Source organism: Phocoena sinus, chromosome 12 (genome assembly GCF_008692025.1).
Source record: "Phocoena sinus isolate mPhoSin1 chromosome 12, mPhoSin1.pri, whole genome shotgun sequence".
NCBI classification, from domain to species: Eukaryota; Metazoa; Chordata; class Mammalia; order Artiodactyla; family Phocoenidae; genus Phocoena; species Phocoena sinus.
In genome coordinates, this window is record NC_045774.1 from 58,742,231 (window position 1) to 58,769,508 (window position 27,278).

The window sequence follows — 27,278 nt, forward strand, 5'->3', positions numbered from 1 at the left end:
CTTTCCAATATTTATTTCCAACATTTATTCTCCAATGTATCTTCGGAACAGTTTTATTTTCTTTGTAGCTTCTAGCCTGGAAATCGATACTTTTGATACCTGAACGTCGTTCATATTAAAACACCATGGAATCAAAGTATTCCATTCGAAGAGCTGAATTGCGTAAGTCCTGTCGGGAGGCCATCTTGTGGTTGAGAGAAAGGGGCAGCAGGATGGAAACGGGACGTCTCCGCCACTTTACCCTAAAGGTCCTGGGGAGGGAACGAAACAACAGGACTAGCAGGGCGAGGCAGAGCTGAGCAAGTGTCCCCGGAAGGGGGCGCTATGTTTTCGAGGTTAACAAAGAGTGACCGCTGCGGGGGTCAGCTAAGGTCTCCGCTATAGCTACCATCTACACCGGTCACTTCACCAACGTCCCGTCTCCCTGGAGGCGGAGCCCTCGGAGGCGCTCCGTGAGACCCAAGCCGGGAGTATTCCGGAAGTTCGGGCCAGACTCTGGTCGGTGTGAAATACGGTTAAGGGCGCACCGAGCAACCCGCCGGAGTCGGTTCATTTGACCCTGGGGCCCCTCCGTAGTCTGAAAGGAGTGCCGCGAACTCAAGCCACCTTTTAGGAAGGGAACATACCTCCCCTTGAAGGAGGATCACGTTGCTAAAGTAAAAATTTTGAGCGCGCTCTGTACAGAACACTCAAACTCTTGGCTTTCTGCCCACTGTAAAGATAAAAGTGGGTCGGGCATGGCGCTGGCTACGTTAAAAGGTAACGTACAGGAATGTCCAGACATTTGCATGGTGCTGACTACATAGTCGAGCTGGTTTTGCCCATAACAAAAATGGCGTTGAAACAATGTTAACCGGGTACAGTCACGTGGTCAAAGACCTGGCTGGGGGACAGTATGGCTTCAAATGACAAACGGATGTTATTATTATTCACTTCCGGGTGAGACTAATCGGGCGCCATCTTGTCTTGTTCGCGAAGAAGTAGAAGCATCGAAAGGGTTGGAGAGGTATTATAGGAACGGTGGCGACACGGTGTTCCGGAATCAGAGTGGGTAAGTGGTGGAGAACGATTAGGCGTGGGGACTTTCCGGTTCATTAGAATCTTCTTGGTTTCTGTGGCGAAGGTAGTATAACTTAAACACGTAGGCTGCGTACGCTGCCTGGCGCGACCGCTGGAACCTCATCTCCCTTAAAGCGGTGGCGTCCGCTTGACTTGGTGAATCACGGCGCTGCTCCCGGTTTAAAGGAAATGTTCGTATTAAGGAGAGTGCTCGCGACCTCTCCCTATAACTGTGAGAGTTCCCTCTAGGAAGAGAAGGGAGTGATTGTTGGGCTCCCGACCGGCCGTTAAGCACTGCGCGTGCGCAGTGGGAATCCCCCCCCCCCCTTCTGGGGAGGGGGTGCAGGGGAGCAGAGGAGGAAGGGGCCCGGACCTGGACCTTCTCTGCTGTTCACCTCCGATTCCGCAGGCGCAGCGAAGGGCAACGGTGTCCTTTTAACTAACTACAGTTAGGTTCCTTAGTTTGTATTAACCTTGTGTTTTTAAAGTCATAGACACTGTGTTAAGTAAGGTTCGGGAAAGAAGGAGGTAGCTTCCAACGTTTCAGTTTTATTATCCTGTGATGGATATTATTGTCATCTGAACATCATGGGTACTCGACACATTTTGGTTGTTGGTGGTTAATTCATGGAACAACAAAATAAACTTGGAATTTCTGGTTTGAGTGCAGCAAGGCAAACGCAACAAAAACCAGAACCTTGAAGGTGTTTTGTAAGGTGTTACGTGGCTGTAGGTAAGGTAACAGTAAATCAGTTATTTTAAGATGGTGTTGATTGAGACTGTATGTTAAAATTTTGTTGTTGTTAATAGACTTTGCTTTTTTAGGACAGTTTTGATTTACAGAAGAATTGAGCAGATAGTACAGAGTTACCATATGAACTACCCCCCAACCCCCCTCAGAGAGGTTTTCCTATTGTTAACATATATTAGTATGGTACATGTACATTTGTCACATTGAATGGACCAATATTGACACATTATTGTTATTTAAAGTCCATAGTTTATTCACATTTCCTAAGTTTAAACCTAATGTCCTTTTTCTAGCCCAAGATCCTATTTAGAGCACCCTATAACATTTAATTGTCATGTGTTCTTAGTCTTCTTTGGTTGTGACAGTTTTTCAGGCTTGTTTTCTATGACTGTTACAGGCTGAAAATTCTTACAGTGAAGACCTAACTTCAGTGTCTCAGAATGTGACTGTATTTGGAGATAGGGTCTTTAAAGAAGTAAAATGGGGTCATTAGGGTAGGCCCTGTGTGCTATAATGGTGTCCTTATAAAAAGAGCAGTACACAGAGGGACGACCACATAAAGACAAAGGTAGGAGACAGCCATCTACAAGCCAAGAAGAGAGGCCCCAGAATGAAACCCACCCTGATGACAGTTTGATCTTGGACTTCTAGCCTCCAGAACTATAAGGAAATAAATTTCTGTGGTTTGAGCTACCCAGTCTGTGGTACTTTGTTATGGCAGCCCTAGCAAAGTAATACAGTGACCTTGACAGTTTTGAGGGGTACTGGCTAGGGATATTGTAGGGTGACCTGCTATTGGAATTTGTCTGATGTTTTTCTCATGATAAGACTGGTATTAGGGGTTTTGAGGAATAAGATCACAGAGGTAAAATGCCTTTTTCATCACATTCTATCAAGGCTACATACTATGAACATGACTTATCATGTTGATATTGTCCTTGATCACCTGCTTGAGGTAGTATTTGTCTAATTTCTCCACCGTGAAGTTACTCTCCTCTGTCCACTCCCTCCTTTCCATATTGTACTCTTTGGGAAGGAAGTCCCTTTGCACAAAGCACACTTAAGGAGTGGAGAGTTAAGCTCTCCCTCCTTTAGGGTGGAGTATCTACATAATTTATTTGGAATCCCTCCGCATGGAAGATTTGTCTCTTCCCTCCAATTTATTTATGTCAGTAAGGATTCAATAGATATTTATGTCATAATTTGTGTTATAATCCAGTACTACTTTATTTTATTGCCCAGATTGTTCCAGTTTTGGACATTGGTAGCTCCTTCAGTTGTCTACTGTGCACCTTTGACATGCCCCCATCTTCCTCCTCCCCCCTTTTTTCCCCTCCTCCTTTTTCTGAGCATCTTCTTACTTCCTGGCACTACAAGGTGCTCCAGGCTCATTTTGTGTATTTCTTGCCCCAGTTCTAAGAATCAGCTATTTCTCTAATGATCCCTGATTCCTTTCCTTTGTTAGAGAATGGTATTAGAACCTAGACATGTGTTCTTGTTGCCACTGAGGGGTTGTTTCCTTTAGACTTTTTACATTTCTTTTTTTTTCTTCCAAATTTATTTTTCAATTATCACTTTTTTTTGGTATCTATAACCAAAGTATTCAATTCTCCAATATTTTTTGACTACCTTTCTTGAGCTGCAGACTACAAAGTATTTCAGTATATACTAAAATGCATGTCACATCAAGTATCAAAAAAGGTTACTACCTTTCAAATAATTACAAGATTAACTTTGTTAGTGCCATTTCCACCTAATCTGAATTGATCCAAATGATTTCTTTTTGACTTTGAGATCCATTACCTGGAGTGTAAGACTGAAATGGCAGGGGAGAAGAGGATTGTTGCGTTTTGTGGTTTCTAAACTTTGTGTTTGATGTGAGAAACATTTCATTATATGCACCAAAGGATGGGTGTGTTACTGTATTTCTTTGATTTTGCAATTGATGCTTAAGGGCTTTAAAACAAGCACTACAGTTTCATTCTCATTTATCTGTCACATGGTCTAAGGGATGACTTTTGCAAATATTGATGTTTGTCATTTAAGCAAGTAATTTTAAGAACCTCAGAGCAATGAATGTTCTAATATAGAGTCATCTAAGAAATAAGATAAATGACACTCATTTCTGGCTGTGTTAGTTTCTTAGGGATGCTGTACCAAATTACCACAAACTGGCCTTAAAAACAACAGAAATTTGTTCTTTCACAGTTCTCCAGGCTACAGATATGACTGAAATAAAAGTTTTGGTAGGCTCATACATGTGTGCTCGACAGCCCTCTCTCTCTCTCTCTCTCTGTCTCTGTCTCTCTCTCTCTCTCTCTCTCCGTTTCTTTTCTTTTCTTTCTTCTCTCTTCTGTCTCTCCTCTAGGGGAGGATCCTTCCTTGCCTCTTTCTAGTTTCTGTTGGTTCCCAGCAATCTTTGGCTTTCCTTGGCTGTAGACACTTTATTCCAGTCTCTGCTTCTGTAGTCATGTGGCATTCTCCCTGTCTTGTGTCTTCTTCTAAAAGCACTAATCATTACTGGATTAGGACCTGCTTTAATCCAGTATGACCTCAACTTAACTGGACTACGTTTGCCAAGACCCTATTTCCAAATAAGGTCATGTTCACAGTTAATGGGAGTGGAGGTAGGACTTCAACATATCTTCTAGGGGGACACAAGTCAATCCATAACACTGGTCAAATTCATAAACTAGATTTTTATAGCTCTGTGCGATAATGTGCATAATCTGCAGCAAATCCTGGTTGTTGATCTTTCTGTTCTTCCCAAATCCCAGTTGTTTCCAAGGAAATAGCAATTAATTTAACCCTGTAAAGGGAAAGTCTTGTAGCCTGGCTCATCAATTATCACATTTCTCTAAACTTGAGAAATGGAGCTTAAGAATCTTTAAAATTAAAGCTAAAGGAAGAATAAATAAATTGGAATTGATTTTTGATGTTATAAAGTCAGAGTAGCAGTACTAGAGTTTCATCTTCATTGTTGAATATTAATATATTTACTTGATAATAAATTTCAGTGAATGAGTAAATTATTTTACCACTTAATATGGGCAAAGCACTTTGGAGAATTCAAATAACTATTAAGACATTTCCACTGCCCTCAAGAAGATTCTCGTTTGAGCCAAGACAAAATACGTGAAGATTTTCATGACCAGCTTCCTGATTCTTCGTATCTTTAAAAATCTGTAGTAGATTTATTTTAAAAAATACACACTCATGGTTAAATAATTCAAAGAATATAGAAAGATAGTGAATAAAAAATTAAAATTAACTCATCTCTGTTTTCCCTTTCCAGAGCTTACCAATTTTAAGAGGTTTTTGGTAATTTAGGAATTTTCTATACTAAATTGTGTTCTTCTTTAAAAAAAAGGAACTTCAAGTGGCATCATTATTCATCCTGTATCACATGATTTTTTTCACTATACAATTCATAATACAGTTCGTACATCAGTGTATGTCAGCATATAAAAGTCTACTTTATTCATTTTAATGGCTGAATAGGAGTCCACTGTATGGTTCACTCTTATCTCACCTACTGCCCTTTGAGTGTCTCTGAAAGCAGATGTTCACTGTTACAGACATGCTGCAGGTTTTTGAGTTACATGGTGTGTATGCTCATCCATGGTTTTAAGTCCTTGAAGTGGATTGCTGGGTCAGAGGGATGATTATTTACAATTTTGATAAAATACTTTAATGCTAACTTGTCTTCCAAAAAGACTGAACATTTGGTGTTTTACCTACACCCTTGTTCAATACACCCTCTGTAGCCAAATAAAGTTTCTCAATTGCAGATTTAATTGAAGCATTTTATTAAATAGCTTCTTACTTCTTACTTCCTTGACTTTTACTGTTACCTTCTTTGCTGCGTTTTATTCTGCTCTGTTTCTCACAGTTTCATATCCTTTCCATATTTTTCTCAGCCTAAGTGTATCAATCATTGTATTTGAATAATAGCGTCTATAAAAACTTTAGGGGGAAAAGAGCTTTGGAAAGCATAGTAAAACTAGAAGCGGTTGGTTTTAACAAACAGAAAAATGGCTACAAATAATACAGATCACTCTTGAAAATATGCAAGTAAAAGCTCTTTGTGCGTAGGAAAACATGGAAGTTTTTGTTTTGTTTTAATAAAAGCTGCAACCTATGATATTGTGAGAAGTAGGGACATTCCAAAGATAAAATGAAATCTGGATAAGTCTTAGATTGCTTTAAGAGAAGATAATGGAATTGAGTAGAAGTGGATTGGCTTGATCACCCGTCCCCACCTCCAGTTGTAAACTTGAGTGCTATCAAAAACAATACTGAGAAAGTCTTAGTGGTGATATTGACCACTACTTATTGAAGCTTTCTGTGCCAAGTTTTTATATGTTTCCCATTTAATCCTCACAGTAACCCTATGAGGTAGACATTTATTACATTCACCACTTTACAGATGAGAAAACCAAGGATTAGAGAGTAGTTAATTTGCACATATTCACACAGCTAGTGAGTGGTATAGGCAGGCATCATGAACCAGGGCTTGTGTTCTTAAGTCTAGGTGACAAGTGGTAATCAGAAAACTTAAAAGGGGAATTGAAAACGTTGGTCGTGATAACCATTAAACAGGAGTAAGTAAAAGAAACTTAGTTTAGAGTGATTTCTAGAAAAGTAAGTCTATGTATTGGAAAGGATGATAGGGAGTCAATATACATCATTTTCATCATTAAAGTGGTTTTATTGTGTGCACATCTATTTGCAACTCCAGTACGCACTGTGTAGCGCTAGTTATAATGCCTACATTGTATGAGTTTACAACCTGCGACAGAAAAATCTATGCACTGAACTCTGATGTGCCATTAGAGCTTTGGAAAACATAGCAAGCTCTGCTTACACCAGCTTTTTTGGTTCTCCTGTATATAGTCAACAGCTTTCTTATCATTAACCTTTAAAAGTAAACAGAGGGAAAGAAGAACCTATAGACCATTCGTTTATTCATTTGCTGCTTAGTGACTGCTGGTCACTTGCTTTAGGGCAGCAAGAAGCTGTCTGGTACCTTTGGAAGGTAAAAAGATGAATGCATTTGTCTTTCTATCAGCTTTAAAAAGGTATTAATCTGGGTATTAATCTGGAGACTTCCCTGGTGGTCCAGTGGTTAAGACTTTGCCTTCCAGTGCAGGGGGGTGCAGGTTTGATCCCTGTTGGGGAGCTAAGATCCCACATGCCTCATGGCCAAAAAACCAAAACATAAAAACAACAGAAGCAGTAATGTAACAAATTCAATAAAGACTTTAAAAATGGTCCACATCAAAAAAAATCTAAAAAAAAAAATCTAATGGGAAGAAGATGAAACCGTTTGAGGGACAAGTTGTTCTCACCTTGCTGATGTAATTTTTAAACTTAGAATTCCATAGAAAAATCTGAATTTATTACCTTATTTGTACCATTTAAGTTCATATCAGATGGATGAAATCTTTTAAAATGTTTGTTGTTCCTTTTTTTCTCAGCATATATAACAATTCCTAAATTGCTTGACATTATTTTGTATTGTTAATGAATTGTTCAAGTAAATAAAAAAGATATTTTTGAAAGAAAAATGTTTTTAAAGCTTTGCCTTCTCATTTGTGATGTACCTGTTTCCCTTAACTTTATAATGGTAAATCTTTTCTCATTATAAAATTAATGGAAGAGAAAGTTCAAATTAATTTGGAGATGATCACACTTCCGTGTTGCAGCTCTAGAATTTATTTTTATTAGTTCAAATAGCTCTTCATAATTTAAGTGCAAACATACACTTTTTTTTTTTTTCAGGGCATAAGTAATCTTGCTGCTATGCTTCCAAGCTGTCGTTCTGAATCAACCTAAATTTTAAACAGAAGGTGAACCTCTGAGGTCAGTCAAAATAGCAGTTGGTATTTCTTCTGGGTGTTCCTCTTTATTTATTTAGTTACCTTTTAATTAAAGTTAATTAAAGTTTTCAAGAGTGCTAATGAGTTATTGGTCTTTAAAGGGCTTTAAAGGTATAGTAAGTATTTTTAGCTTGGAATTGATACCCAGTACAGTTGTTGGCCTCAGGTGTGGTACTATTTAGTGCCTATTTTGCCGTATTCTAATAATCCCATTATAATAGAATATTGTACAACTAGAAGATAAGTGCACTTGACTCATAAGTAAACAAGGTATAACAAAGGAATGCATCTTTCCTAATGTACAGTGTTCTTCAATTGAGAGGTCAGGATCTGCCATTGACAGAACTATGTAACATTCTGAGAATGCTGCAAAGACTGGTTGCAAGCTCTAAGAGCCTGGATTGTAGTAGCCAATTGTCGTATTAAACTTGGTGTCTGTTACTTCCTTAATATCTGGCTTTCCCACTTTTTGTGACCCTGCAATAAATACTAAGGCGTAGTTTTGTATTATTTTTAGAATAGAGGAAAAGGTCAGTCTGACAGGATTCATTTAGTAAACATTTATTTAATGCCTGCTATGTGCTAAGTCCTGGGGTACAAAAATGAAGAAACATACTCTGCTTACTATGTGTGTCATTGGTTCTTGAATAGGGTTGTATATCAGTGTTGGATGAAGTACAGAAATAAAATGACTGTAAGCATTTAAAACTTTTTATTATGGACGTTTTCAAACTAGTTTACAGATAAGTAAACTAGTGATGAACCCCCCTGCCCCCATACTCATCACCTAGATTTAATAGGTATTAATGTATGTTTTTCCCCTCTTCTTTTCCATGTTAATTATATGTTAAGAAACCTGGTCTTGGGTAGTTCCCTGGTGGCCTAGTGGTTAGCATTCCGGGCTTTCACTGCAGTGACCGGGTTCAATCCCTGGTCAGAGAACTGAGGTCCCACAAGCTGTAAAATGCGGCCCCCCACCAATAAAAAGGAAAGAAAAGATACCTGGTTTTGTGGACTGTCTCACCTTCTAGATTTGTCTGATTGTTTCTTTTGATACTATTTGGCCAGTACCTTTGTCCCCTAATAACTCCTTTACATTGAAAGTGAGAGCTGAAAGCTCAATTGGATTCAGGTAAACATTTTTGGTGAAAATATTCATAGTGGTTCTGGGGATGTAATTTTGTATCTCGTGAGGAGACACTTAATCTGTAGGGATGATATTTCGGCAACCTTTGAATTTTTGATTTCCCATCAACTTTTCTTCAAAGACTGCCTGAATCAGCTGTTTTTATTAGGTTTGACAATATGGCAATTTTCTAAGTCTTTTCTACCTTATGCATTCATTAACTATAATTTATAAGGAAGAGTTTTCCTTCATTAGCTAGAGCTATTTGGTTACCCTCTTCAGTGAGCCTTGCTTTGAGGGAGGCTAAATCACTTTTTTAAAATAATCTTCAAAATAATTACATTTCCAGAGAGTTATATTGGGAAAAATTATATTTTTCCCCCTTTTGAGCTAAATTGAATAGAGCTGTGCTTGCCCCCAAACTCTTGACATCAGCATTAACATGAAATTTTCTACTCTTGCTTGCCAACTAAAAAATTCCAATTGCCTTTGGCAACCTTTTGAGCAGAATTTTAGAGCTCTGATCACATAAATGTATCATCATATAATAATTTCTGATGTGTGAGCTTTAACATTAAAGAACACTCATTCTCATTTTTAAGCTATGTTTATTTTGTTGAAGACAGAAAACCAGATACACTTTAAAAGTCAGGATGTGGGATCAAGGAGGACAGCCTTGGCAGCAATGGCCCTTGAATCAACAACAATGGATGCAGTCATTCCAGCACCAGCAGGATCCAAGTAAGGAAACAAATTAAATTTGGGGAGCGGGGGAGGGGTGTGTATAGAGATGAGTGGGACATAGGCACTGGAATTAAGGGAGGTAGAGTTGGGATTGGTTTATTGGATCATTTTATGGTCAGATTTTAATTTTTTCTTGTAAATAATCTTACCTAGCATACATATTAGGGAATGGATTTCCCTTTGGAAGATTTCCTCAAAGAGTAGAAAGCTTTATGTAGATTTTAATATTTTTAAAACTGATTTAGTTCTTGTTTTCTAAAGAAAGAGGAAAGTCTTAAATGTGTTGCTTAATCATACTTTTGTTAATTCGGTATCTTAAAATTCTATGTAGATCATAGTCAACTGATGGTATGCTGTATCATTTTTAAATTTCTCTTTAATATGGAATATTTCAAGCATATACAGATGTAGAAACGAGTATAGGGAGCCCCCATTTATTACTTAGCTCCTGCAGTGGTTAATTCATAGCCAATTTTAACCTGATATGACCCCTTCCACTGTCCTGCCTTGACTGGGTTAATCTTATCCTATTTCTTTTTTTTAATAGCTACATAGCATTCTGCTATAGGACTGTACTGTAATAAATCCACTTTTAGATGACAGATTGTCTGTGACTTTTTGCTTTTTGAAGTCATTCCCATAATTTTGTATATGTACCATTATTACTTGTCCAATTATTTTCTTAGGAAAAAAAAATCTAAGAGCTAGGTTTGATAGATCACAGTTGTACATTTAAAAGTTTTAGATGTACATTGTCAAGTTTAACTTCATTTTCATCAAAAGGTATGAGAATGTATTTATTTAATCTTTGCTAAACTGAGATGTAAAAAACTGTATCTTAATCTACTTTGTTTACTTTATTAATAGAATTAGATCTTAAAATGTTAACTATAGATATATGATGAAAGGAGGAACTTTAAGATAGCAGAAACAATGAATTTTGAATAAAGAATGGCTAAGAAGTTGTTAAGGAGATATATTTTGACTAGAGAAGGGAGTTAAAGATGCTAAAGAAGGGTGACTGAGAAGGAACGAGAATAGCTATCTATATTCACGTGAGGTATATAGGATCCAGAGTAGACCTGTTAGAGAAAGAGTGAGGTTAATCATTTGTTTTCATAGTGGTTTAAAAAAGGAATAAGAGTTTTAAAAAATTCAGTAAACTTAAGGTGCAGGGAATAAATTTTCTTATGAGTTAATATTAGAAATTGGTTAAGTGTTTTTGTGGATGTCTTAAGTAATTTTCTGAATGTCTTAAGTAATTTTTATTATTTTATAGCCTGAGTATGGGTTATTTTTATGTATTATTTTCAACTATAACATTGTGTAATATTTAAAATCTCTAGTAAGGAATAACTGAGAAGCTTGTTTTACATAGAGGCACTGTTTTTTTAGCTCCTACATTCTGAATGCCAAATTCTGCTATGTTAAATTATGTTAGGCCAGATTGACTGGGCTGCATTGGCTCAAGCTTGGATTGCCCAAAGAGAAGCTTCAGGACAGCAAAGCATGGTAGAACAACCACCAGGAATGATGCCAAATGGACAAGATATGTCTACAATGGAGTCTGGTCCAAACAATCATGGGAATTTCCAAGGGGATTCGAACTTTAACAGAATGTGGCAACCAGGTTTGTTGTTTATGTTTTCCAAATTTTAGGACTATTTTTAAAATAAAATGAGGATTAAAATTAAATTGTTTAATTTGCTTAGTTTTATGACTTCTTGAAATTAATGCTTCTTAAAGACTAGGCAGTTTCAATTATATTTGACCTTGAAATTTTGTGGTTAAAATTATTCTATACTCATCTGCTAGCATTGTGGCACTCAGTTTGATTCTTTTCTTGGTTCTTCATTCCTAGGCTGACAGGGGCTGGGAACACTGGAAACCTCACTTGGCATCTAGGGAAGAGAGCATTCTATGTCTCTCTGTTGCAACCTCTGGCCTTTTCAGCAGCAGCACTGGCAGAGCAAAACATGTCTAGTCTCTAATTAAAGAAAAATTGTGTCACTATGTGACAAATTAGTCTGTCAAATATACTCTGCCCCTACCATGCACCCATCTCTCTCTTCCCTTTTTTTCAGATAGTGAAGATCTTCCATAAGTTTTTATCTGTTTATTTTTTTTTGTTTGTTTGCTTTTTTACTTCGCAGTATGACTAGGTTCCTTGATGCTAGTTCAGTTTTCTATGACTTGTGTTATTAATTATTTAACAGTCACTTCACATTTTTATAGGTGAATCTTATTTTGATTATGCTAATGGTGGAGTCATAGCTCCTTTTCTTTATTAGTACTTATTGTTTCTCAATGTAAGAATGGAAAACTCAGGAAGTAATCCTCTAATAACACTTTTAAAAGAATAACGAATATTCTAATCTTTAATACTGAGAAGTAGTTCATTTCTAGTTTTCTGGAGTCTGTGCCAAATTTTCCCACATTTGAAAATGTTTTGGTTCCTAAGTTCATCAGTGATTCACCCTGGCATTCCCACTTCCCCAACTTTACTCTGCTGGTGTTCTTTGTGTCCCAGGCAAGTGATTTACCTCTGTGTGCCTCAATTTCCCTTCCTGAAATTGGCAAAAATAGTACCTGATTTCTCCCTACCTCACAGGGATGTTGTGAGGATAAATGTGTTCATGGAAGAAAGGAATTATATAAAAATCTCAAGGTATTATTTTTATGGTATTGTTACTGAACAGAAATAGAAAAATTCAACAGAAGATTGCTTTGGATTTTGTTATGTTCATTAAAAATAATTTTGGGCATTTGGTTTCCATTTGTTTAGGATATGAATTAGAGTGGAAGTTAGCTCATTCGAATTATTTATTAGATTAATTCATTGCTTATTTTTAAGGTATACAAAAGAAATTGGACCAAGAAGTCATAAATTTTTTAATGTGTTTCTTTACTGAAAAAATGTAGCTTTCTTGAGATCTTAAAGATGTGTGCTGATTTTGTTATAACCCCTGTTGAATGTTTTTATGCCTAAATCCTGAATAGAATGGGGAATGCATCAGCAGCCCCCACACCCCCCTCCAGAGCAGCCATGGATGCCACCAACACCAGGCCCAATGGACATTGTTCCTCCTTCCGAAGACAGCAACAGTCAGGACAGTGGGGAATTTGCCCCTGACAACAGGCATATATTTAACCAGAACAATCACAACTTTGGTGGACCACCCGATAATTTTGCAGTGGGGCCAGTGAACCAGTTTGACTATCAGGTGAAAGATATTTTGTTGCTTTAATATTGTAGATGTGCACGTAATCCATTCTTTGGAGGTGTCTCATCAAGAGTACCTAAGATATGTGTTTCACTTTTCAGTCTTGTACAGATAAGCACATATTATGTCTCAAAAAAAGTTATCAGTTTTTGAGTATTAAAATCATTAGATTTTTATTTTCTGGTTTTTGATTTGCTTAGGAAAATGGTATAAAGGATTGTTAGGGAAAAATTTGGATAAATGCAAAATGTGTAAGTGCAATAGCTATATGATGTTTTGTTTTCTAATTTCAAGATGGTACCTTTAAATATTAAATAAAGTTTAGAAAATGCACGGTAGTTGAATACATTATTTACCAAAAATTATGGTTAAGACATGAATAAAATACATGAAGAACATAGATCATCTTCCTAAATGCAATTCCTTCGGCTATGTAGAGTTAAGACATTTTCTAGTGTTGTCGTTTTTTTTCCATTCTGACATGACATGTTAATGGAATTGTACATAATTTTCTTTGTAGCATCTAATTCATTCCTAGGGACATAGAACTCTATGGGGAATAGTGTCGTTAAGAGGGGCTATATTTTCTCTAATCACTCTGCCAGGGTCCACCCTTAAATTATAGTGCTAGGTGTCATTTTGAAATAATTGATTGCAATCGTTACCTTTAAACTGAGCTATCATTTAAAATTTTGGAAAAAACTCATTTCACTAATTGTATGGATAATGGTCATAATCGTAAACAGTATTCACCTTGAGACAGTAATCCTCTTATTCATTCAGATACTTTTTGTATATGAATATTTGGTATACAGATAGGACAGTTTCTCTTTGTTTTGAAAAAATGTAGTAGTGGGGAGCTTCTACTTACACAACATTTGCTTGGTAGATCCCCATGCTAACAAGACAAAGAGCTCTGCTGGCATCTGGCTTAGAAAAGCATCTGAAAATGGCAAAGTTACAAAAAAAAAATATAATGTTATGATTCAGTAGCTTTTATCTTAGCTTAAAATAGATATTTCTTGCAAGATGATAGAAATAAGTTCATAACTAGGAAGTTGGAATTGATTTAAAACTTTTTTTTCCTGTGGTTTTCTAGTTACAGAAAAACTGGCATTTATTTGATTTCTTGGTAGTGGAAGGATATAAATGGATTCAGAATGAAAAAGCTCATTTATATATCCTTTTTTATACTTCTTGAATATAGTATATTATCAGCTGGATTTTATATGGCTCTTTGCATTTACGTAGGCAGAAAATCTTTATCTTTCTTAGGAAAAGTAAGCCTAGGTTCTTGGGGCTACAGAAATATCGGTGGATATTAGAACCATGGAATTCTTGGATTTGCTGCACACATGGATTTCTACTGTCCCAGTTCATAACACACGTGTGTCCCAGAGAGTATGTTGTATTAATGTGAAGAAAAATAAACTGCAATACTCTTTCAGCATGGGGCTGCTTTTGGTCCACCGCAAGGTGGATTTCATCCTCCTTATTGGCAACCAGGACCTCCAGGACCTCCGGCACCTCCCCAGAATCGAAGAGAAAGACCATCATCATTCAGGGATCGGCAGCGCTCACCTATTGCACTTCCTGTGAAGCAGGAGCCGCCACAAATTGGTAGCTATTTAAGTTTAGTGAACCACAATTGGCATGATTTTTTGATCATGTAAAAAGGATGTTTTCTTTTCTTAAATTGTTCTAATACTCTGATATGTTAGGAAATGATACTTTAAAATCCTATCTTTTTATAGTCATAAACCTTAAAATTACAAAAAAGATGCATGCTATCTAAAATCTTTAAAGTTTTGAATATGTTTCTTTAAAATGAATCTTTACCTTAAACTCCAGGTTTTGTGATGAAATTTAAATTTATTGTGACCATAGCATGTTGATATTTCTTCAATGTTGCTAGCTACATTATGCCAGTATATGATCAGTTCCCCCTTTAAAACCTCCTGTTTGTTCTCTATGGACTCTTTGCACTCTCAGTTCATCTGATATTACTGCTGTCAGATTAATTTATTTCACTTTCCATAGTGTTTGGCAGAAATTTTTAATTTTTAAATAACAATAGAACTAGTTTATTGCAACTGACAAGTTACATATTTATGTTCCTTTTTATCTGGACATCCAAATCTAGCACTTAAGTCTTTCTTTTTTTTTTTTTGTCACAAAGTAGACATTTTAGAGAGATTCTAACTTCTGTTTTAACTTAAGGAATAATATTAGTTCAGATGAATTCTTACTGTGAAGGCTTGTGGTTTTGTTTAATTCTGTTCTGTTTTTACATTTTAGGAAGCAGCATAGTATAACAGTTGCCTCTGAATTAGCCCACATCACTACTTATTGTCTTTGTAACCTTGAGCACATCACTTAATCTCTTTGAGCCTCGGTTTCCTCACTTAAAAAGAGATGGAGTAATAGTAGTGCTCTTTTAGGGCTTTTGGGGATTAAGAGAGATGATGGACTTCCCTAGTGCCTTGGCACATTATAAGCATTAAGGCAGTGTTCACTCTTGCTATTAAAATTGATGATTTTAAAGAAAAGCATTATGTTTAGTGGATTTTTTTATTTTTGGCGGTACGTGGGCCTCTCACTGTTGTGGCTTCTCCCGTTGCGGAGCGCAGGCTCAGCGGCCATGGCTCACGGGCCCAGCCGCTCCGCGGCATGTGGAATCTTCCCGGACTGGGGCACGAACCCGTGTCCCCTGCATCGGCAGGCGGACTCTCAACCACTGCTCCACCAGGAAAGCCCTGGTGGATTGTTTGTATTACCACTGCCTTGCTGGAGAATGATAGTATTTGTCACTAGCACTCAAGCGGCACCAGAATTATTTTTTAAGTTACAAAGATTGTAGAAATTTAAGAATAAGGAACTCATGCATTTACAGTTTTTACTTAGCTGACTTACGAATATTTCGTCCCACATGAAACAGATGCAGTAAAACGCAGGACTCTTCCAGCTTGGATTCGAGAAGGTCTTGAAAAAATGGAACGTGAAAAGCAGAAGAAGTTGGAGAAAGAAAGAATGGAACAACAACGTTCACAATTGTCCAAAAAAGAAAAGAAGGCTGCAGAAGATGCTGAAGGAGGAGATGGCCCTCGTTTACCTCAGAGAAGTAAATTTGTAAGTAGACACTCCTGACATAAAACTCCTTGTGACATCTGTGTGAAAAGTTAGTTGACTTTTTCTGTCTTATTTGACTTGGTATGATAATCTCTAGGTCCATCCGTGTTACTGTAAATGGCATTATTTCTTTTTTATGGCTGAGTAATATTCCATTGTGTGTATATGGAATATTACACATGCACACCACGTCTTCTTTATTCATTCATCTGTCAGTGGCCATTTAGGGTACTTCCATGTCTTGGCTACTGTAAATAGTGCTACTGTGATCATGAGGGTGCATATATCTTCCTGAATTAGATTTCATCTTTTCTGGATATATGCCCAGGAGTGGGATTGCTGGATCATATGGGAACTCTATTTTTAGTTTTTTAAGGAACTTGCATACTGTTTTCCATAGTGACTGCACCAATTTACATTTACAAATATCATATGATATCATTTATATGTGGAATCTAAAAAAACAAGATACAAACGAACTTATTTATAAAACAGAGTAGACTCACAGACATAGAAAAACTTATGGTTACCAAAGGGGAAAGGTGGGGGGAGGGATAATTTGGGAATTTGGGATTAACAGATACACACTACTATAAGTAAAATAAACAACAAGGACCTAGTGTATAGCACAGGGAACTTTGTTCAATATCTTGTAATAACCTATAATGGAGAAGAATCTGAAAAAAAAAATAGGTATACTGAATCACTTGCTGTACTCCTGAAACATTGTAAATCAACGATACTTCAATTTTAAAAAAGTATTGAAATAAATAGATACTAATTTAGCTTATAAAAAAGTATTAGAGTAATATCCTTGAGATTACTTTCAGTAAGTATATTGGAGATTGTTTTTATGTATGTATTGTTGAGGGTAGTAAGGAGAAAGGGGACAGCAAATTTATAAAACATTTCATTCCAGAGAGAAATTATTCATTGGGGTGCTAGATAATAGGCTTTACCTTGACAAACAAGTCTGTGTTCTTTTGTTGTAGTACAGCTAACTCCTTAGTGATGGACTATAAAACAAAACTATACTTACACCAAAGGATGTAATAGCTTTCATAGTTTTTGACATAGGCGCTGAAAGTAACATAAAGTTTTAACTCTTTAAATCTCCATCAGTGGGCTTCCCTGGTGGCACAGTGGCTAAGAATCCGCCTGCCAATGCAGGGAACACGGGTTTGAGCCCTGGTCCGGGAAGATCCCACATGCCGCGGAGCCACTAAGCTCGTGAGCCACAACTACCGAGCCTGCGTTCTAGAGCCTGCGAGCCACAACTACTGAGCCCACGAGCCACAACTACTGAAGCACGCCTACCTAGAGCCCATGCTCTGCAACAAGAGAAGCCACCACAATGAGAAGCCCACCTACTGCAGCGAAGAGTAGCCGCTGCTTGCTGCAACTAGAGAAAGCCCGCATGCAACAATGAAGACCCAATGCAGTCAAAATAAATAAATATTTAAAAAAAAAAAAAAAGAATTCCATCAGTTAGATGGCATTGAGTGGCTTAGAAATTTTTTTGTTTAGCAACAGTATGCTCCTAGATGGTATGACAGCCACAGCACTGGCCAGTAATGCAATTCAGGAAATGGTTCTTCCTCCCAAGGCCATTTTCTGCTTCAGCAATAAGTCTCAAAGACAGCAGATTAACTAGACTTAAGCAGATTGGCTTTGCTTAAATTCCATGAGTGCCATAAATTACTTTTATTTTTTAACAAAAGAACCATGACAAAGATGTGATTTTATTCTGGGTGTTATACCGGTAAGAAACAACAGGCTGCCACTATTAAAGTTCACCTTTAACAAAGAAAAAAAATTTTTTTCAAAAGACATGAAATAGTGGATTTTCAGGTTTGATGTTTTTTTTTAAGTGTCAAAAAAACTGGAGATTATCCTCCCTCTTCTCCCAGATGCTTTTGGACTTGTGTCACATGTGTCTTCCCCTGGTTCAAATAGTCTTTCCATAGTTGTATTTAGGTGATCACCTTGTCTTTTACTTAGTAGGATTGTTAGAGTGACTGGAATACTTCTTTGCCTGAAGAAGAGTCCCCTTTTTAAGGTATGCTCTCTGGATACTGAAAACCTAAAACCATTCAGAGAGACAAACTGCTGGTATTTCCTCTATCTGAAGTAGACCTCATTTCTTGCTTATCTGTCTGTTACGTAGCTAAAAAAAAGCAAATTTCACTAGCTAGCTGATATCTGGAAACTGACTTTAGATTTTTAAGTCACATGATTTTAGGTAAATAGCTTACATTTACAGCTGTAAAAGTTACACTGAGGGCTTCCCTGGTGGCGCAGTGGTTGAGAGTCTGCCTGCCGATGCATGGGACACGGGTTCGTGCCCCCGTCTGGGAAGATCCCACATGCCGCGGAGCGGCTAGGCCTGTGAGCCTGCGTGTCCGGAGCCTGTGCTCTGCAATGGGAGAGGCCACAACAGTGAGAGGCCCGCGTACCGCAAAAAAAAAAAAAAAAAAAAAAAAAAAAAAAAAAAAAAAAAGTTACACTGAATAATATGACTGTGGTGCATTTATCCAAAATTCTACACGCCACTCATGTCAGGACCATCATATATAATGGATATTAATTAAATCAGTCTCTGGGCCTGATGTGCTTCTAGTTATTTATAAAATAAGGTAAAACTTAACTGAGGAAAAAAATTGAAAAATAATTGAAATTGATTCTCATAAGTCATCTTGTAGTCTTAATATTTCTTCTCAGGTAACATTTTAAATGAAATCTATAGCACAAAAATGTAATTTAGAGAAATTTCATTTTTATATATCTGTTTCATAGACTTTAATTTGGGTTTTAAAATAGAATATATAAGATAATTATTTTATATTATAAGCATGAATTTGGGCTACCTGAAAGTGCTATTACTTTTTTTAGGATAGCGATGAGGAAGATGAAGACACTGAAAATGTGGAGGCCGCAAGCAGTGGAAAAGTCACCAGAAGTCCATCTCCAGTTCCTCAAGAAGATCAAAGTGAACCAGAAATGACCGAAGAAGAGAAAGAGTATCAAATGGTAGAACGTTAAATTTCTTACCTTTACCATGTACAGGCTTAAAAAAATTTTTTTTTAATTGAGGTGTAATTGACATGCTACATTATATTATAGGGTTTATCTTGTTTATAATTTTTTTTAATTATTGGTTGGCTATCAAACTTGAGAGAGAACTTGTGGAACAGTTATAAAATGTATATTTCCTGGGTGATAATGTCCGCAAAATCCAAGTAACATAATAGGAAATCACAGCTTATAAAGCAGTTATTTAAGCACATTTTTAAACAGTGTTTTACTACATGAGACCCAAGAGAACATTTATTATTTTTCTAAAATGTGTTTTTTGAATACTGAAAAAGATTAAAAGGCTGCATAGACATATAAATTTAGGAAGCACTGGATTGAACACAGTTAAACATATTTCTTCATTGCAAGATTTCTCAAAGACTTCAGTGCCTATAATGTGTATTGTCAGTTTCTGAGATTGGGAATATAATGTGCTGCGTTTCTCATATTGAAAGACCAGTGATATTTGAAATGTCTTTAGATGAAGCTGATTCAGTATACTCTTATTTTAGTAGATGAGTAATCTGAATCCCAGAGAGGCCCACATTTGAAACAGCTGTTGGTAGCCAAACCAGTGCTAGAATCCAGCTCTTATTTCAAGTCGATTGTACGCTGTGCTATAGTAATCAAGAAAAAAAGGACTTCATCTCACAGAATGGAATGACTGCCTTTTTGTTATTTTCCTTGTTTTTTTCCCCTCAAATTTTACTTTGAGCTGAGGGTTAATGTAAGTTCCTAAGTGACATAAGAAACTAGTATTGTGCTGCTTACTAATAATATTATCAAATGAAGGGATGTTCCTCTCAAAACACTTGTGGAAACTTTTATTAATAGGAACTTGAAAAAATTACTTTGTCTCTAGAATTAGAATTCAGTTTCTCTACTATACAGATAAATTCATATATATATTTTTTAATCCACATGATTTTAAAATTTTTAAAGTTTTGATAATACAATAATTTTCAAGATACTCTATTCCTTGGAATAGCTGGTCTGATCTCTTCTCTAAAAATGTTTTATAAAATGGCTTTGCCTTTTAATTTTTTTGAAAATGTCAAACTGTATCAGTAGCTATAATAAATTAGAAAAAAACATATAAAATATCCTTCCTTAGATGTTGCTGACAAAAATGCTTCTGACTGAAATTCTACTGGATGTCACAGATGAAGAAATTTATTATGTAGCCAAAGATGCACACCGGAAAGCAACGAAAGGTATATTGTGGGTGTTCTTGGTTCTCTTTTTCTGGGGGTCTTTTGGTTTTGGTGGCTACTTTGGACTTTTTTTGTTGTCCTTGTTGAATTACTAGCAGATTTTGAATATTCTCTTGCATGTTTTAACTCTTTGGGAAAGGTTAGATTTGTAGACACCATATTAAAAACTATACAGATATTTTTGTTTTATCCAACCTACCTGAGGACAGATTAGCAGTTTTGCTGTTCTATAAAATGTATTGTGGAAAATTCTTGATGTTCAATTTCACCTGATTTTTTTATATATATATAGATACCATGGTATTGGTATATGATTTCTAATATAATTAGTTTGCCTAATGAATTATGAACCTTCAGAATTTTCACAGTTTACCACTTATAATTTTTACAGAAGCAGCTAATGTCCCCTCCCCCCCATATTTTTAGTAACACTTAAAAAGTATATTGAAAGAAAAATTTGAATTATGGGCCATACCTAAAAAAAAAAAAAAATACCACTGTACTGGTCAACATTTTTCCTCATTATCAACCAATTTCAGCTCACATCAGAATTATAATTTCAAGGCCAGACATGCTACTGGTTTAAAATGAATGTTATGTTTTTAATGTTTCTTCTCTCCCCAAAAAGCAGCAATAGTAGTAGATTTAACAATACCATAGACTCTCATGACTATGAAATCGTGGCTATTTGTGTTAACATGTTGTTCCTGTTGTTGATGTGATACAAAGCTCCTGCAAAACAGCTGGCACAGTCCAGTGCACTGGCTTCCCTCACTGGACTCGGTAAGTATTCTCCTTATTTGTGAGAGGGCCTTAAAGGGAAAAATGACACCTGTCTCTCTACGTGTTCTGTTTTGAAACTGTACTAGTCCTACACAGTTTATAAAATTTAGGTTTTAGGGTTATAGCCTCTAAAAGGGTTTTTTTTTTTTTTACTAAAGCATTCACAGTGGGATTATTATAAATGTGGTGGCTAATTCATAGTTTATTAGTACAAGTTATAATAGTTCATAATTTAGCCATGATAGCATTTAAGCTCACTTTCAGAATTATTACATACATGCCATAGGGAAAAACCTATCCACTATTGCTCTTAAGGACCTTTATTTAGATTGTGTTGCAGCAAGTCAAGTTTTTACATAGAGGAAAGGGTTTATCTTACAGCATGATAGTACTGATGTGTTCGTAATTTGCAATTTGCATGATATATTATCAAGTATATAAGAGCTTGAATTTGCCTTTTCCACATCATCATTTCAAATTAATATTTGTGAGGGTCAACAGAAATGGGTAAAACCAAATGCCCATGTGATTTTGTTATGATTACTATTTAGATCACTTCAGGGTGGGGAGCAGTTTTAGCACCATGCCATTTCTGTATCAGTGAGAATTACAGTATTCCAACTTTGTTAGGAAAAAAATATTTAGCATCCCTTGGATTTCTAAGCTTTGAATAATGAAAGAGTTAATTTTAGAAATATTTTCAGGATCATCATAAATTTGAGTAAGGTAGTTTGAATTGATTATGCTTTAGTAAGGCTTTGTTACTGCCCTATTAAATGGCTTTGTTGGTTAGCATGGACAGTAAGACAGTCATTTTCAAGATTCCCTTATGGTGAGAAATATATGAAATATTCTTGAAAGAATAAGATACTAAGTATCAGTTTTCTTGAGGATTCTGTGTTCTCATTAAGCATTGTAATTTATACTCCTCCCCACCCCGAATAAGCATATTCTTCCAAGAAAAAGCAATGAAAAAAGAAATGAGCTTTCTTCTCGGACCTTAAAAAGTTTTTAGTGCCTAGAATAATTTTTACATATGATAGACTGGGCTTTATGCACACAGGTGGACTGGGTGGTTATGGATCAGGAGACAGTGAAGATGAGAGGAGCGACCGAGGTTCTGAGTCATCTGACACTGATGATGAGGAATTACGGCACCGAATCCGGCAAAAACAGGAAGCTTTTTGGAGAAAAGAAAAAGAACAGCAGCTGTTACATGATAAACAGATGGAAGGTATATCTTTTAGACTCAATGTTTGTACAGTTCTGTTCATATTTCTTTTTTTGAATTTTATTTCTTTTTTTTGCGGTACGCGGGCCTCTCACTGTTGTGGCCCGTCCCGTTGTGGAGCACGGGCTCCGGATGCGCAGGCTCAGCAGCCATGGCTCACGGGCCCAGCTGCTCCGCGGCACGTGGGATCTTCCCGGACCAGGGCACAAACCCGTGTCCCCTGCATCGGCAGGCGGACTCTCAACCACTGCGCCACCAGGGAAGCCCCATATTTCTTTTTATTTTGTAACCAACTTAAAAATACCAAACGATAGAATCAAGGCTAGATTATAAATAATATGTGATGTAACTGAAACTAAGGTGTTTTGGCTCATTTGCAGTTTTTATCAAAGTTAAAGTCAAAATTGATTGTAAAAAGTTATAGTTTATAAAAGTTTTTTTGTTTTGTTTTGGGAGACATTAGTTCCATTGGCTGTAAGTTAAGCTATTTAGTGTATTTTTATTTCTTATTAAAGTTCTTAACAGGACTACCCTCGTGGTCCAGTGGTTGAGACTTCACCTTCCAATGCAGGGGATACAGGTTTGATTCCTGGTCAGGGAGCTAAGATCCCATGTGCCTCAAGGCCAAAAACCCAAAACATAAAACCGAAGCAATGTTGTAACAAATTCAATAAAGACTTTAAAAGTGGTCCACATCAAAAATTCTTTAAGAAAAAAAAAAGTTCTTAAAATGAAAAAACTTTTGAAAGGGGAAATATATTGTAAACTATTGAAAAGTAATTTGTAGCTAGCATATTTAAGGATAATAGAGGACTTTTTAGAAGGTTTTTTATGTAAAATGCTGTACATGTATACAGTTTTAGTTTATATAATGATACTAGGAATAATGAAAGAATATTTATTTAGAATTTCTTTTTTGAAAAGTCTTATTTGGACAATTTGAGAAGTAATTATTAAGAGTTAACAGCCAAAAATCTCCTATAAATTACTTACTTACCTTCAAGTTGCCTTACTGTACAAAAGGGAAATCTTTTCTTACTTGCTTTACTGTACCTCTACACTTTGGTACTCTATTGCTGTACTGTCCAGGAAGGCAGCTAACTGCATGTAGCTATTGAGCATTTCAAATGAAGCCAGCCCAAATTGAGATGTGCTGTAGGTATAAAATACACACTGTATTTCAAAGACTTTACATTAAAAAAAAAAAAGCAGAATATCTCAATATTCTTTTTAACTGATCACATGTTGAAATGATAATATTTTTTATATGTTGGGTTAATAAAATATGAAAATCAGTTTCACCTGTTTCTTTTTACTTTTTAAATGTAGCTGTTAAAAAACCCTGAATTGCTTATTGCATTCTATTTCTGTTGAATAGTGCTGCTGTATTTTTGTAGTCTGATAGCTTGAAATTTGGTAGCATGGGAGTGTTTTCATTGCACGTTTGCCTTTCTTACTGTTTTTGTCTTTTTCTGTTTCAGAAGAAAAGCAACAAACAGAAAGGGTTACAAAAGAGATGAATGAATTTATCCATAAAGAGCAAAATAGTTTATCACTACTAGAAGCAAGAGAAGCAGATGGTGATGTGGTTAATGAAAAGAAAAGGACTCCAAATGAAACTACGTCAGTTTTAGAACCAAAAAAAGAGCATAAAGAAAAAGAGAAACAAGGAAGGAGTAGATCAGGAAGTTCCAGTAGTGGTAGTTCCAGTAGCAATAGCAGAAGTAGTAGTACTAGTAGTACTGTCTCTAGCTCTTCGTACAGTTCTAGCTCAGGTAGTAGTCGCACTTCTTCCCGATCTTCTTCTCCTAAAAGAAAAAAGAGACATAGTAGGAGTAGATCGCCAACAATTAAAGCTAGGCGTAGTAGGAGTAGAAGTTACTCTCGCAGAATTAAAATAGAGAGCAATAGGGCTAGAGTAAAGATTAGAGATAGGAGGAGGTCTAATAGAACTAGCATTGAAAGAGAAAGACGAAGAAATCGAAGTCCTTCCCGAGAGAGACGTAGAAGTAGAAGTCGCTCAAGGGATAGGCGAACCAATCGGTCCAGTCGCAGTAGGAGTCGAGATAGGCGTAAAATTGATGATCAACGTGGAAATCTTAGTGGGAGCAGTCATAAGCATAAAGGTGAGGCTAAAGAACAAGAGAGGAAAAAAGAGAGGAGTCGAAGTATAGATAAAGATAGGAAAAAGAAAGACAAAGAAAGGGAGCGTGAACAGGATAAAAGAAAAGAGAAACAAAAAAGGGAAGAAAAAGATTTTAAGTTCAGTAGTCAGGATGATAGGTTAAAAAGGAAACGAGAAAGTGAAAGAACATTCTCTAGGAGTGGTTCTATATCTGTTAAAATCATAAGACATGATTCTAGACAGGATAGTAAGAAAAGTACTACCAAAGACAGTAAAAAACATTCAGGCTCTGATTCTAGTGGAAGGAGCAGTTCTGAATCTCCAGGAAGTAGCAAAGAAAAGAAGGCTAAGAAGCCTAAACATAGTCGATCGCGATCCATGGAGAAATCTCAAAGGTCTGGTAAGAAGGCAAGCCGCAAACACAAGTCTAAGTCCCGATCAAGGTAGTATACTTTTTAAAGTATTTTGTCTGATTTTTAAAAAAAAAAATTTGACTGAATTTATGCAAAGTTGAAAGTGTCCTTTCTCTCTCTCTCTTTAATAAACTCAGTTTGGTACTTGATAAATGATCATAGTCTTAAGTAATTTTAGAAATCCTATATAATATTATTTATTTGAAAATTGCAGATTCTTTAGTATAAAATACATTTTTATTTTTAAATTTTATCTTTTCCCTTTCTTTTTTTCAGATCAACAACCCCTCCCCGTCGTAAACGCTGAGGAATGATGTGGCAAGAATGCCATGATGTTTAAAAAATTCCATGAGTTTTAAGGGCTTGTCTCATTATAGAGGCACATTGTGGCTGTGTAGGTGAAACCAGAATTTTTTTTTTTTTTTAATCTGTAAATAGGTGTACTTTTTCCAAATGCTGCTCCAAGTTACTTAATAGGATTTCTTTGTATTACATTTTTTCAAAAAATAGTGCATAATAAGACTATAAACATGCCATTCTCTTTCAGCTGTAATGTTCTTAAAATTATTCTTGAATGTACTGTGATGTCAATAAAGCTCTTTAGTTCATTTTTGTTAACCTCTTGCACATTAATTTTATGATTTTAATCTAAGGAACGTACTTTTATAAAAAGGCAGCTGGAGTTTTGTATAACAGGTTTTAAAGGTACTTCCTCTCATCTCCCCCAAAGAAAATGGTTTTAAATTAATAGTTTGTCAAAATCTGTAAATTGTACCCATGGATTTTTGTCAAATTTTAACTATAAGGGTGTAGAAGAGGGCCAGAAATAGATCTTTACGTTCATTTGACAGCTTTCTAAACTTTTCTTCCTGTTTTGGGGATTTTCAAGTAATATGTTCTCTGTGTGTATAAAGTATGGTTCACTCCTGTAAAATGAAATTGCTGGAATCAATCAGAGCAGTGCACCATTAGAATTATTTATAAGGAATTACTGTGTTTGACAGTAGCAGCAGTGCAAGTCTGGAACTATGTTCTGCAGTTTCCCACTTCTGTTTTAAAGCATATTTTAAACACTTTGGGGTTACTATAGAACTAAAACTCACAATTTGATATATTTATTTATATTTTTAAAGTATAATATGACCTCAGCCCAGTGGAGGAATACTGTATTATTCAGGTTTGTGTCAGTTTCATAACATTAAAATTTGGTTTTGTCAGTTTCTTAAAATTATGATCAGTGAGTGGTCTAGCAGTTTAAGGCAGTCATAACTTACGAGTAAAACGAGGCTCTGCAGGCACTGAAATGCTCAACTGAAATGCTTTTAGGGTCCACTTTATATGATTAATCACTTACGCCACAAAAGATAAATCTTTGAAAACAAATGCTTTTAAATTTTAAGTTAAAAAGGAAAAAGCAGGTTCAGGTCACAAGAGTTTTAGAGTATGCCTTGTTACCAGCAGTAGTTCATATTAAAGTAAGCCAGGTTTTTGCCAAGATCAGTGTTTCCTCAAAATGAAGGTAGAAATAGACTTATAATAGTGTGCTCTTGTACCTCTACATAGGTTCTTAAATAATTTTGAGCAGTTACGCATTTATCTAGAGGAAGTCAACTGTGAATAAATGCATGTTTACCAAAATGATTGTTTTACAGTGCATTTAGTTCTGATATTTATTAAGTTGACATTTCACACAATAACTTTTAAATAGTTTGGAATTCTATATAGTTTAGAATCAGTCACATCTGAGATAAGTAAAGGAAAATGTGCAATATTTTTTATGTAGGTGAGCTAACACAGTGTACCTAATTGCGGAATTATCTGATTAATTTGTAATAGATAAGTTGTATAACATTTTCATATCTAAAAATGTTTTTTAGATTAATCTCAAGTGAAATAATATTTTCAGAATAAAATTCTACAGAAAAAGTCTACTGGCTATGATATGCACATTTTTAAGCAAGATATGAACTAGAGCCAAAAGTAGCATTTGACAGTTTGATTTACTCTGCCATAATATGCAAGCTTCTTATCTGTAGATATTTTTTAAAACATAGTCATGATGTATGTGATTATTAGTAAATACATCAGTATTATAATTAGATATTTGGGTTTTCAGTTTAGAGAATTCATCATTTCACTGACATTAATGGAATATGTTTACCTTGAATGGTAAGATTTTATAAATAGGGCTTCCATGATTTGGGATGTGAATGCTAAAACTTATACGTAAGTTAATTAGATGTGTAATTTGGTTATGAAGTCTTTTCTAAAATGATACCACCAGAAAATTAATAGATTAATTTTTTGAGACAATCATTGGTCTGGATTGGTTAATAAAAACTGTCTTAAGAGGTTTTCTTTTCAAATATTTCTGGTGTATTAATCATACTTGTTTTTGTGGAGTGGGGGTAAACCACACCATTAAAAGAATAAAATGTAATTTGGAAAGAGGTAATTATAAGATTTGTTTCAGGCCCCAAAATATAAATAAAGATTGGTGTGGAATTTCAGTGTATATGTTT

At 35.8% G+C, this 27,278-nt stretch overlaps 1 protein-coding gene across 7 annotated transcripts; it reads left to right on the top strand.

Moving 5' to 3' along the window:
• The first annotated feature begins 921 nt into the window (after positions 1-921).
• PNISR (PNN interacting serine and arginine rich protein) lies at positions 922-27,262 on the top strand. 7 transcript variants are annotated; one of them, XM_032651626.1, is made up of 13 exons: positions 922-1,051; positions 7,595-7,675; positions 9,441-9,559; positions 11,004-11,192; positions 12,563-12,786; positions 14,235-14,406; positions 15,725-15,915; positions 18,808-18,945; positions 20,105-20,204; positions 20,934-20,987; positions 22,051-22,221; positions 23,700-24,786; positions 25,033-27,262. In XM_032651626.1, the coding sequence occupies exons 3-13, from the start codon at positions 9,472-9,474 to the stop codon at positions 25,061-25,063; spliced, it is 2,445 nt and encodes an 814-aa protein (XP_032507517.1). In that variant the 5' UTR covers positions 922-1,051; positions 7,595-7,675; positions 9,441-9,471; the 3' UTR covers positions 25,064-27,262. The 7 variants fall into 7 exon arrangements, 3 of the variants coding, with proteins under 3 accessions (XP_032507517.1, XP_032507516.1, XP_032507518.1); XM_032651625.1 differs by having other exon boundaries at positions 9,445-9,559; XR_004352572.1 differs by having other exon boundaries at positions 950-1,051; positions 9,445-9,559; positions 20,921-20,987; positions 25,033-25,374.
• Positions 27,263-27,278: the final 16 nt, after the last annotated feature.

Coding starts and splice junctions, on each gene's coding strand:
- PNISR (XM_032651626.1), top strand. CDS start 9,472: ATGTGGGATCAAGGAGGACAGCCTTGGCAGCAATGGCCCTTGAATCAA. Junction 11,193..12,562: donor TAACAGAATGTGGCAACCAG/GTTTGTTGTTTA, acceptor AATCCTGAATAG/AATGGGGAATGCATCAGCAG. Junction 24,787..25,032: donor AAGTCTAAGTCCCGATCAAG/GTAGTATACTTT, acceptor TCTTTTTTTCAG/ATCAACAACCCCTCCCCGTC.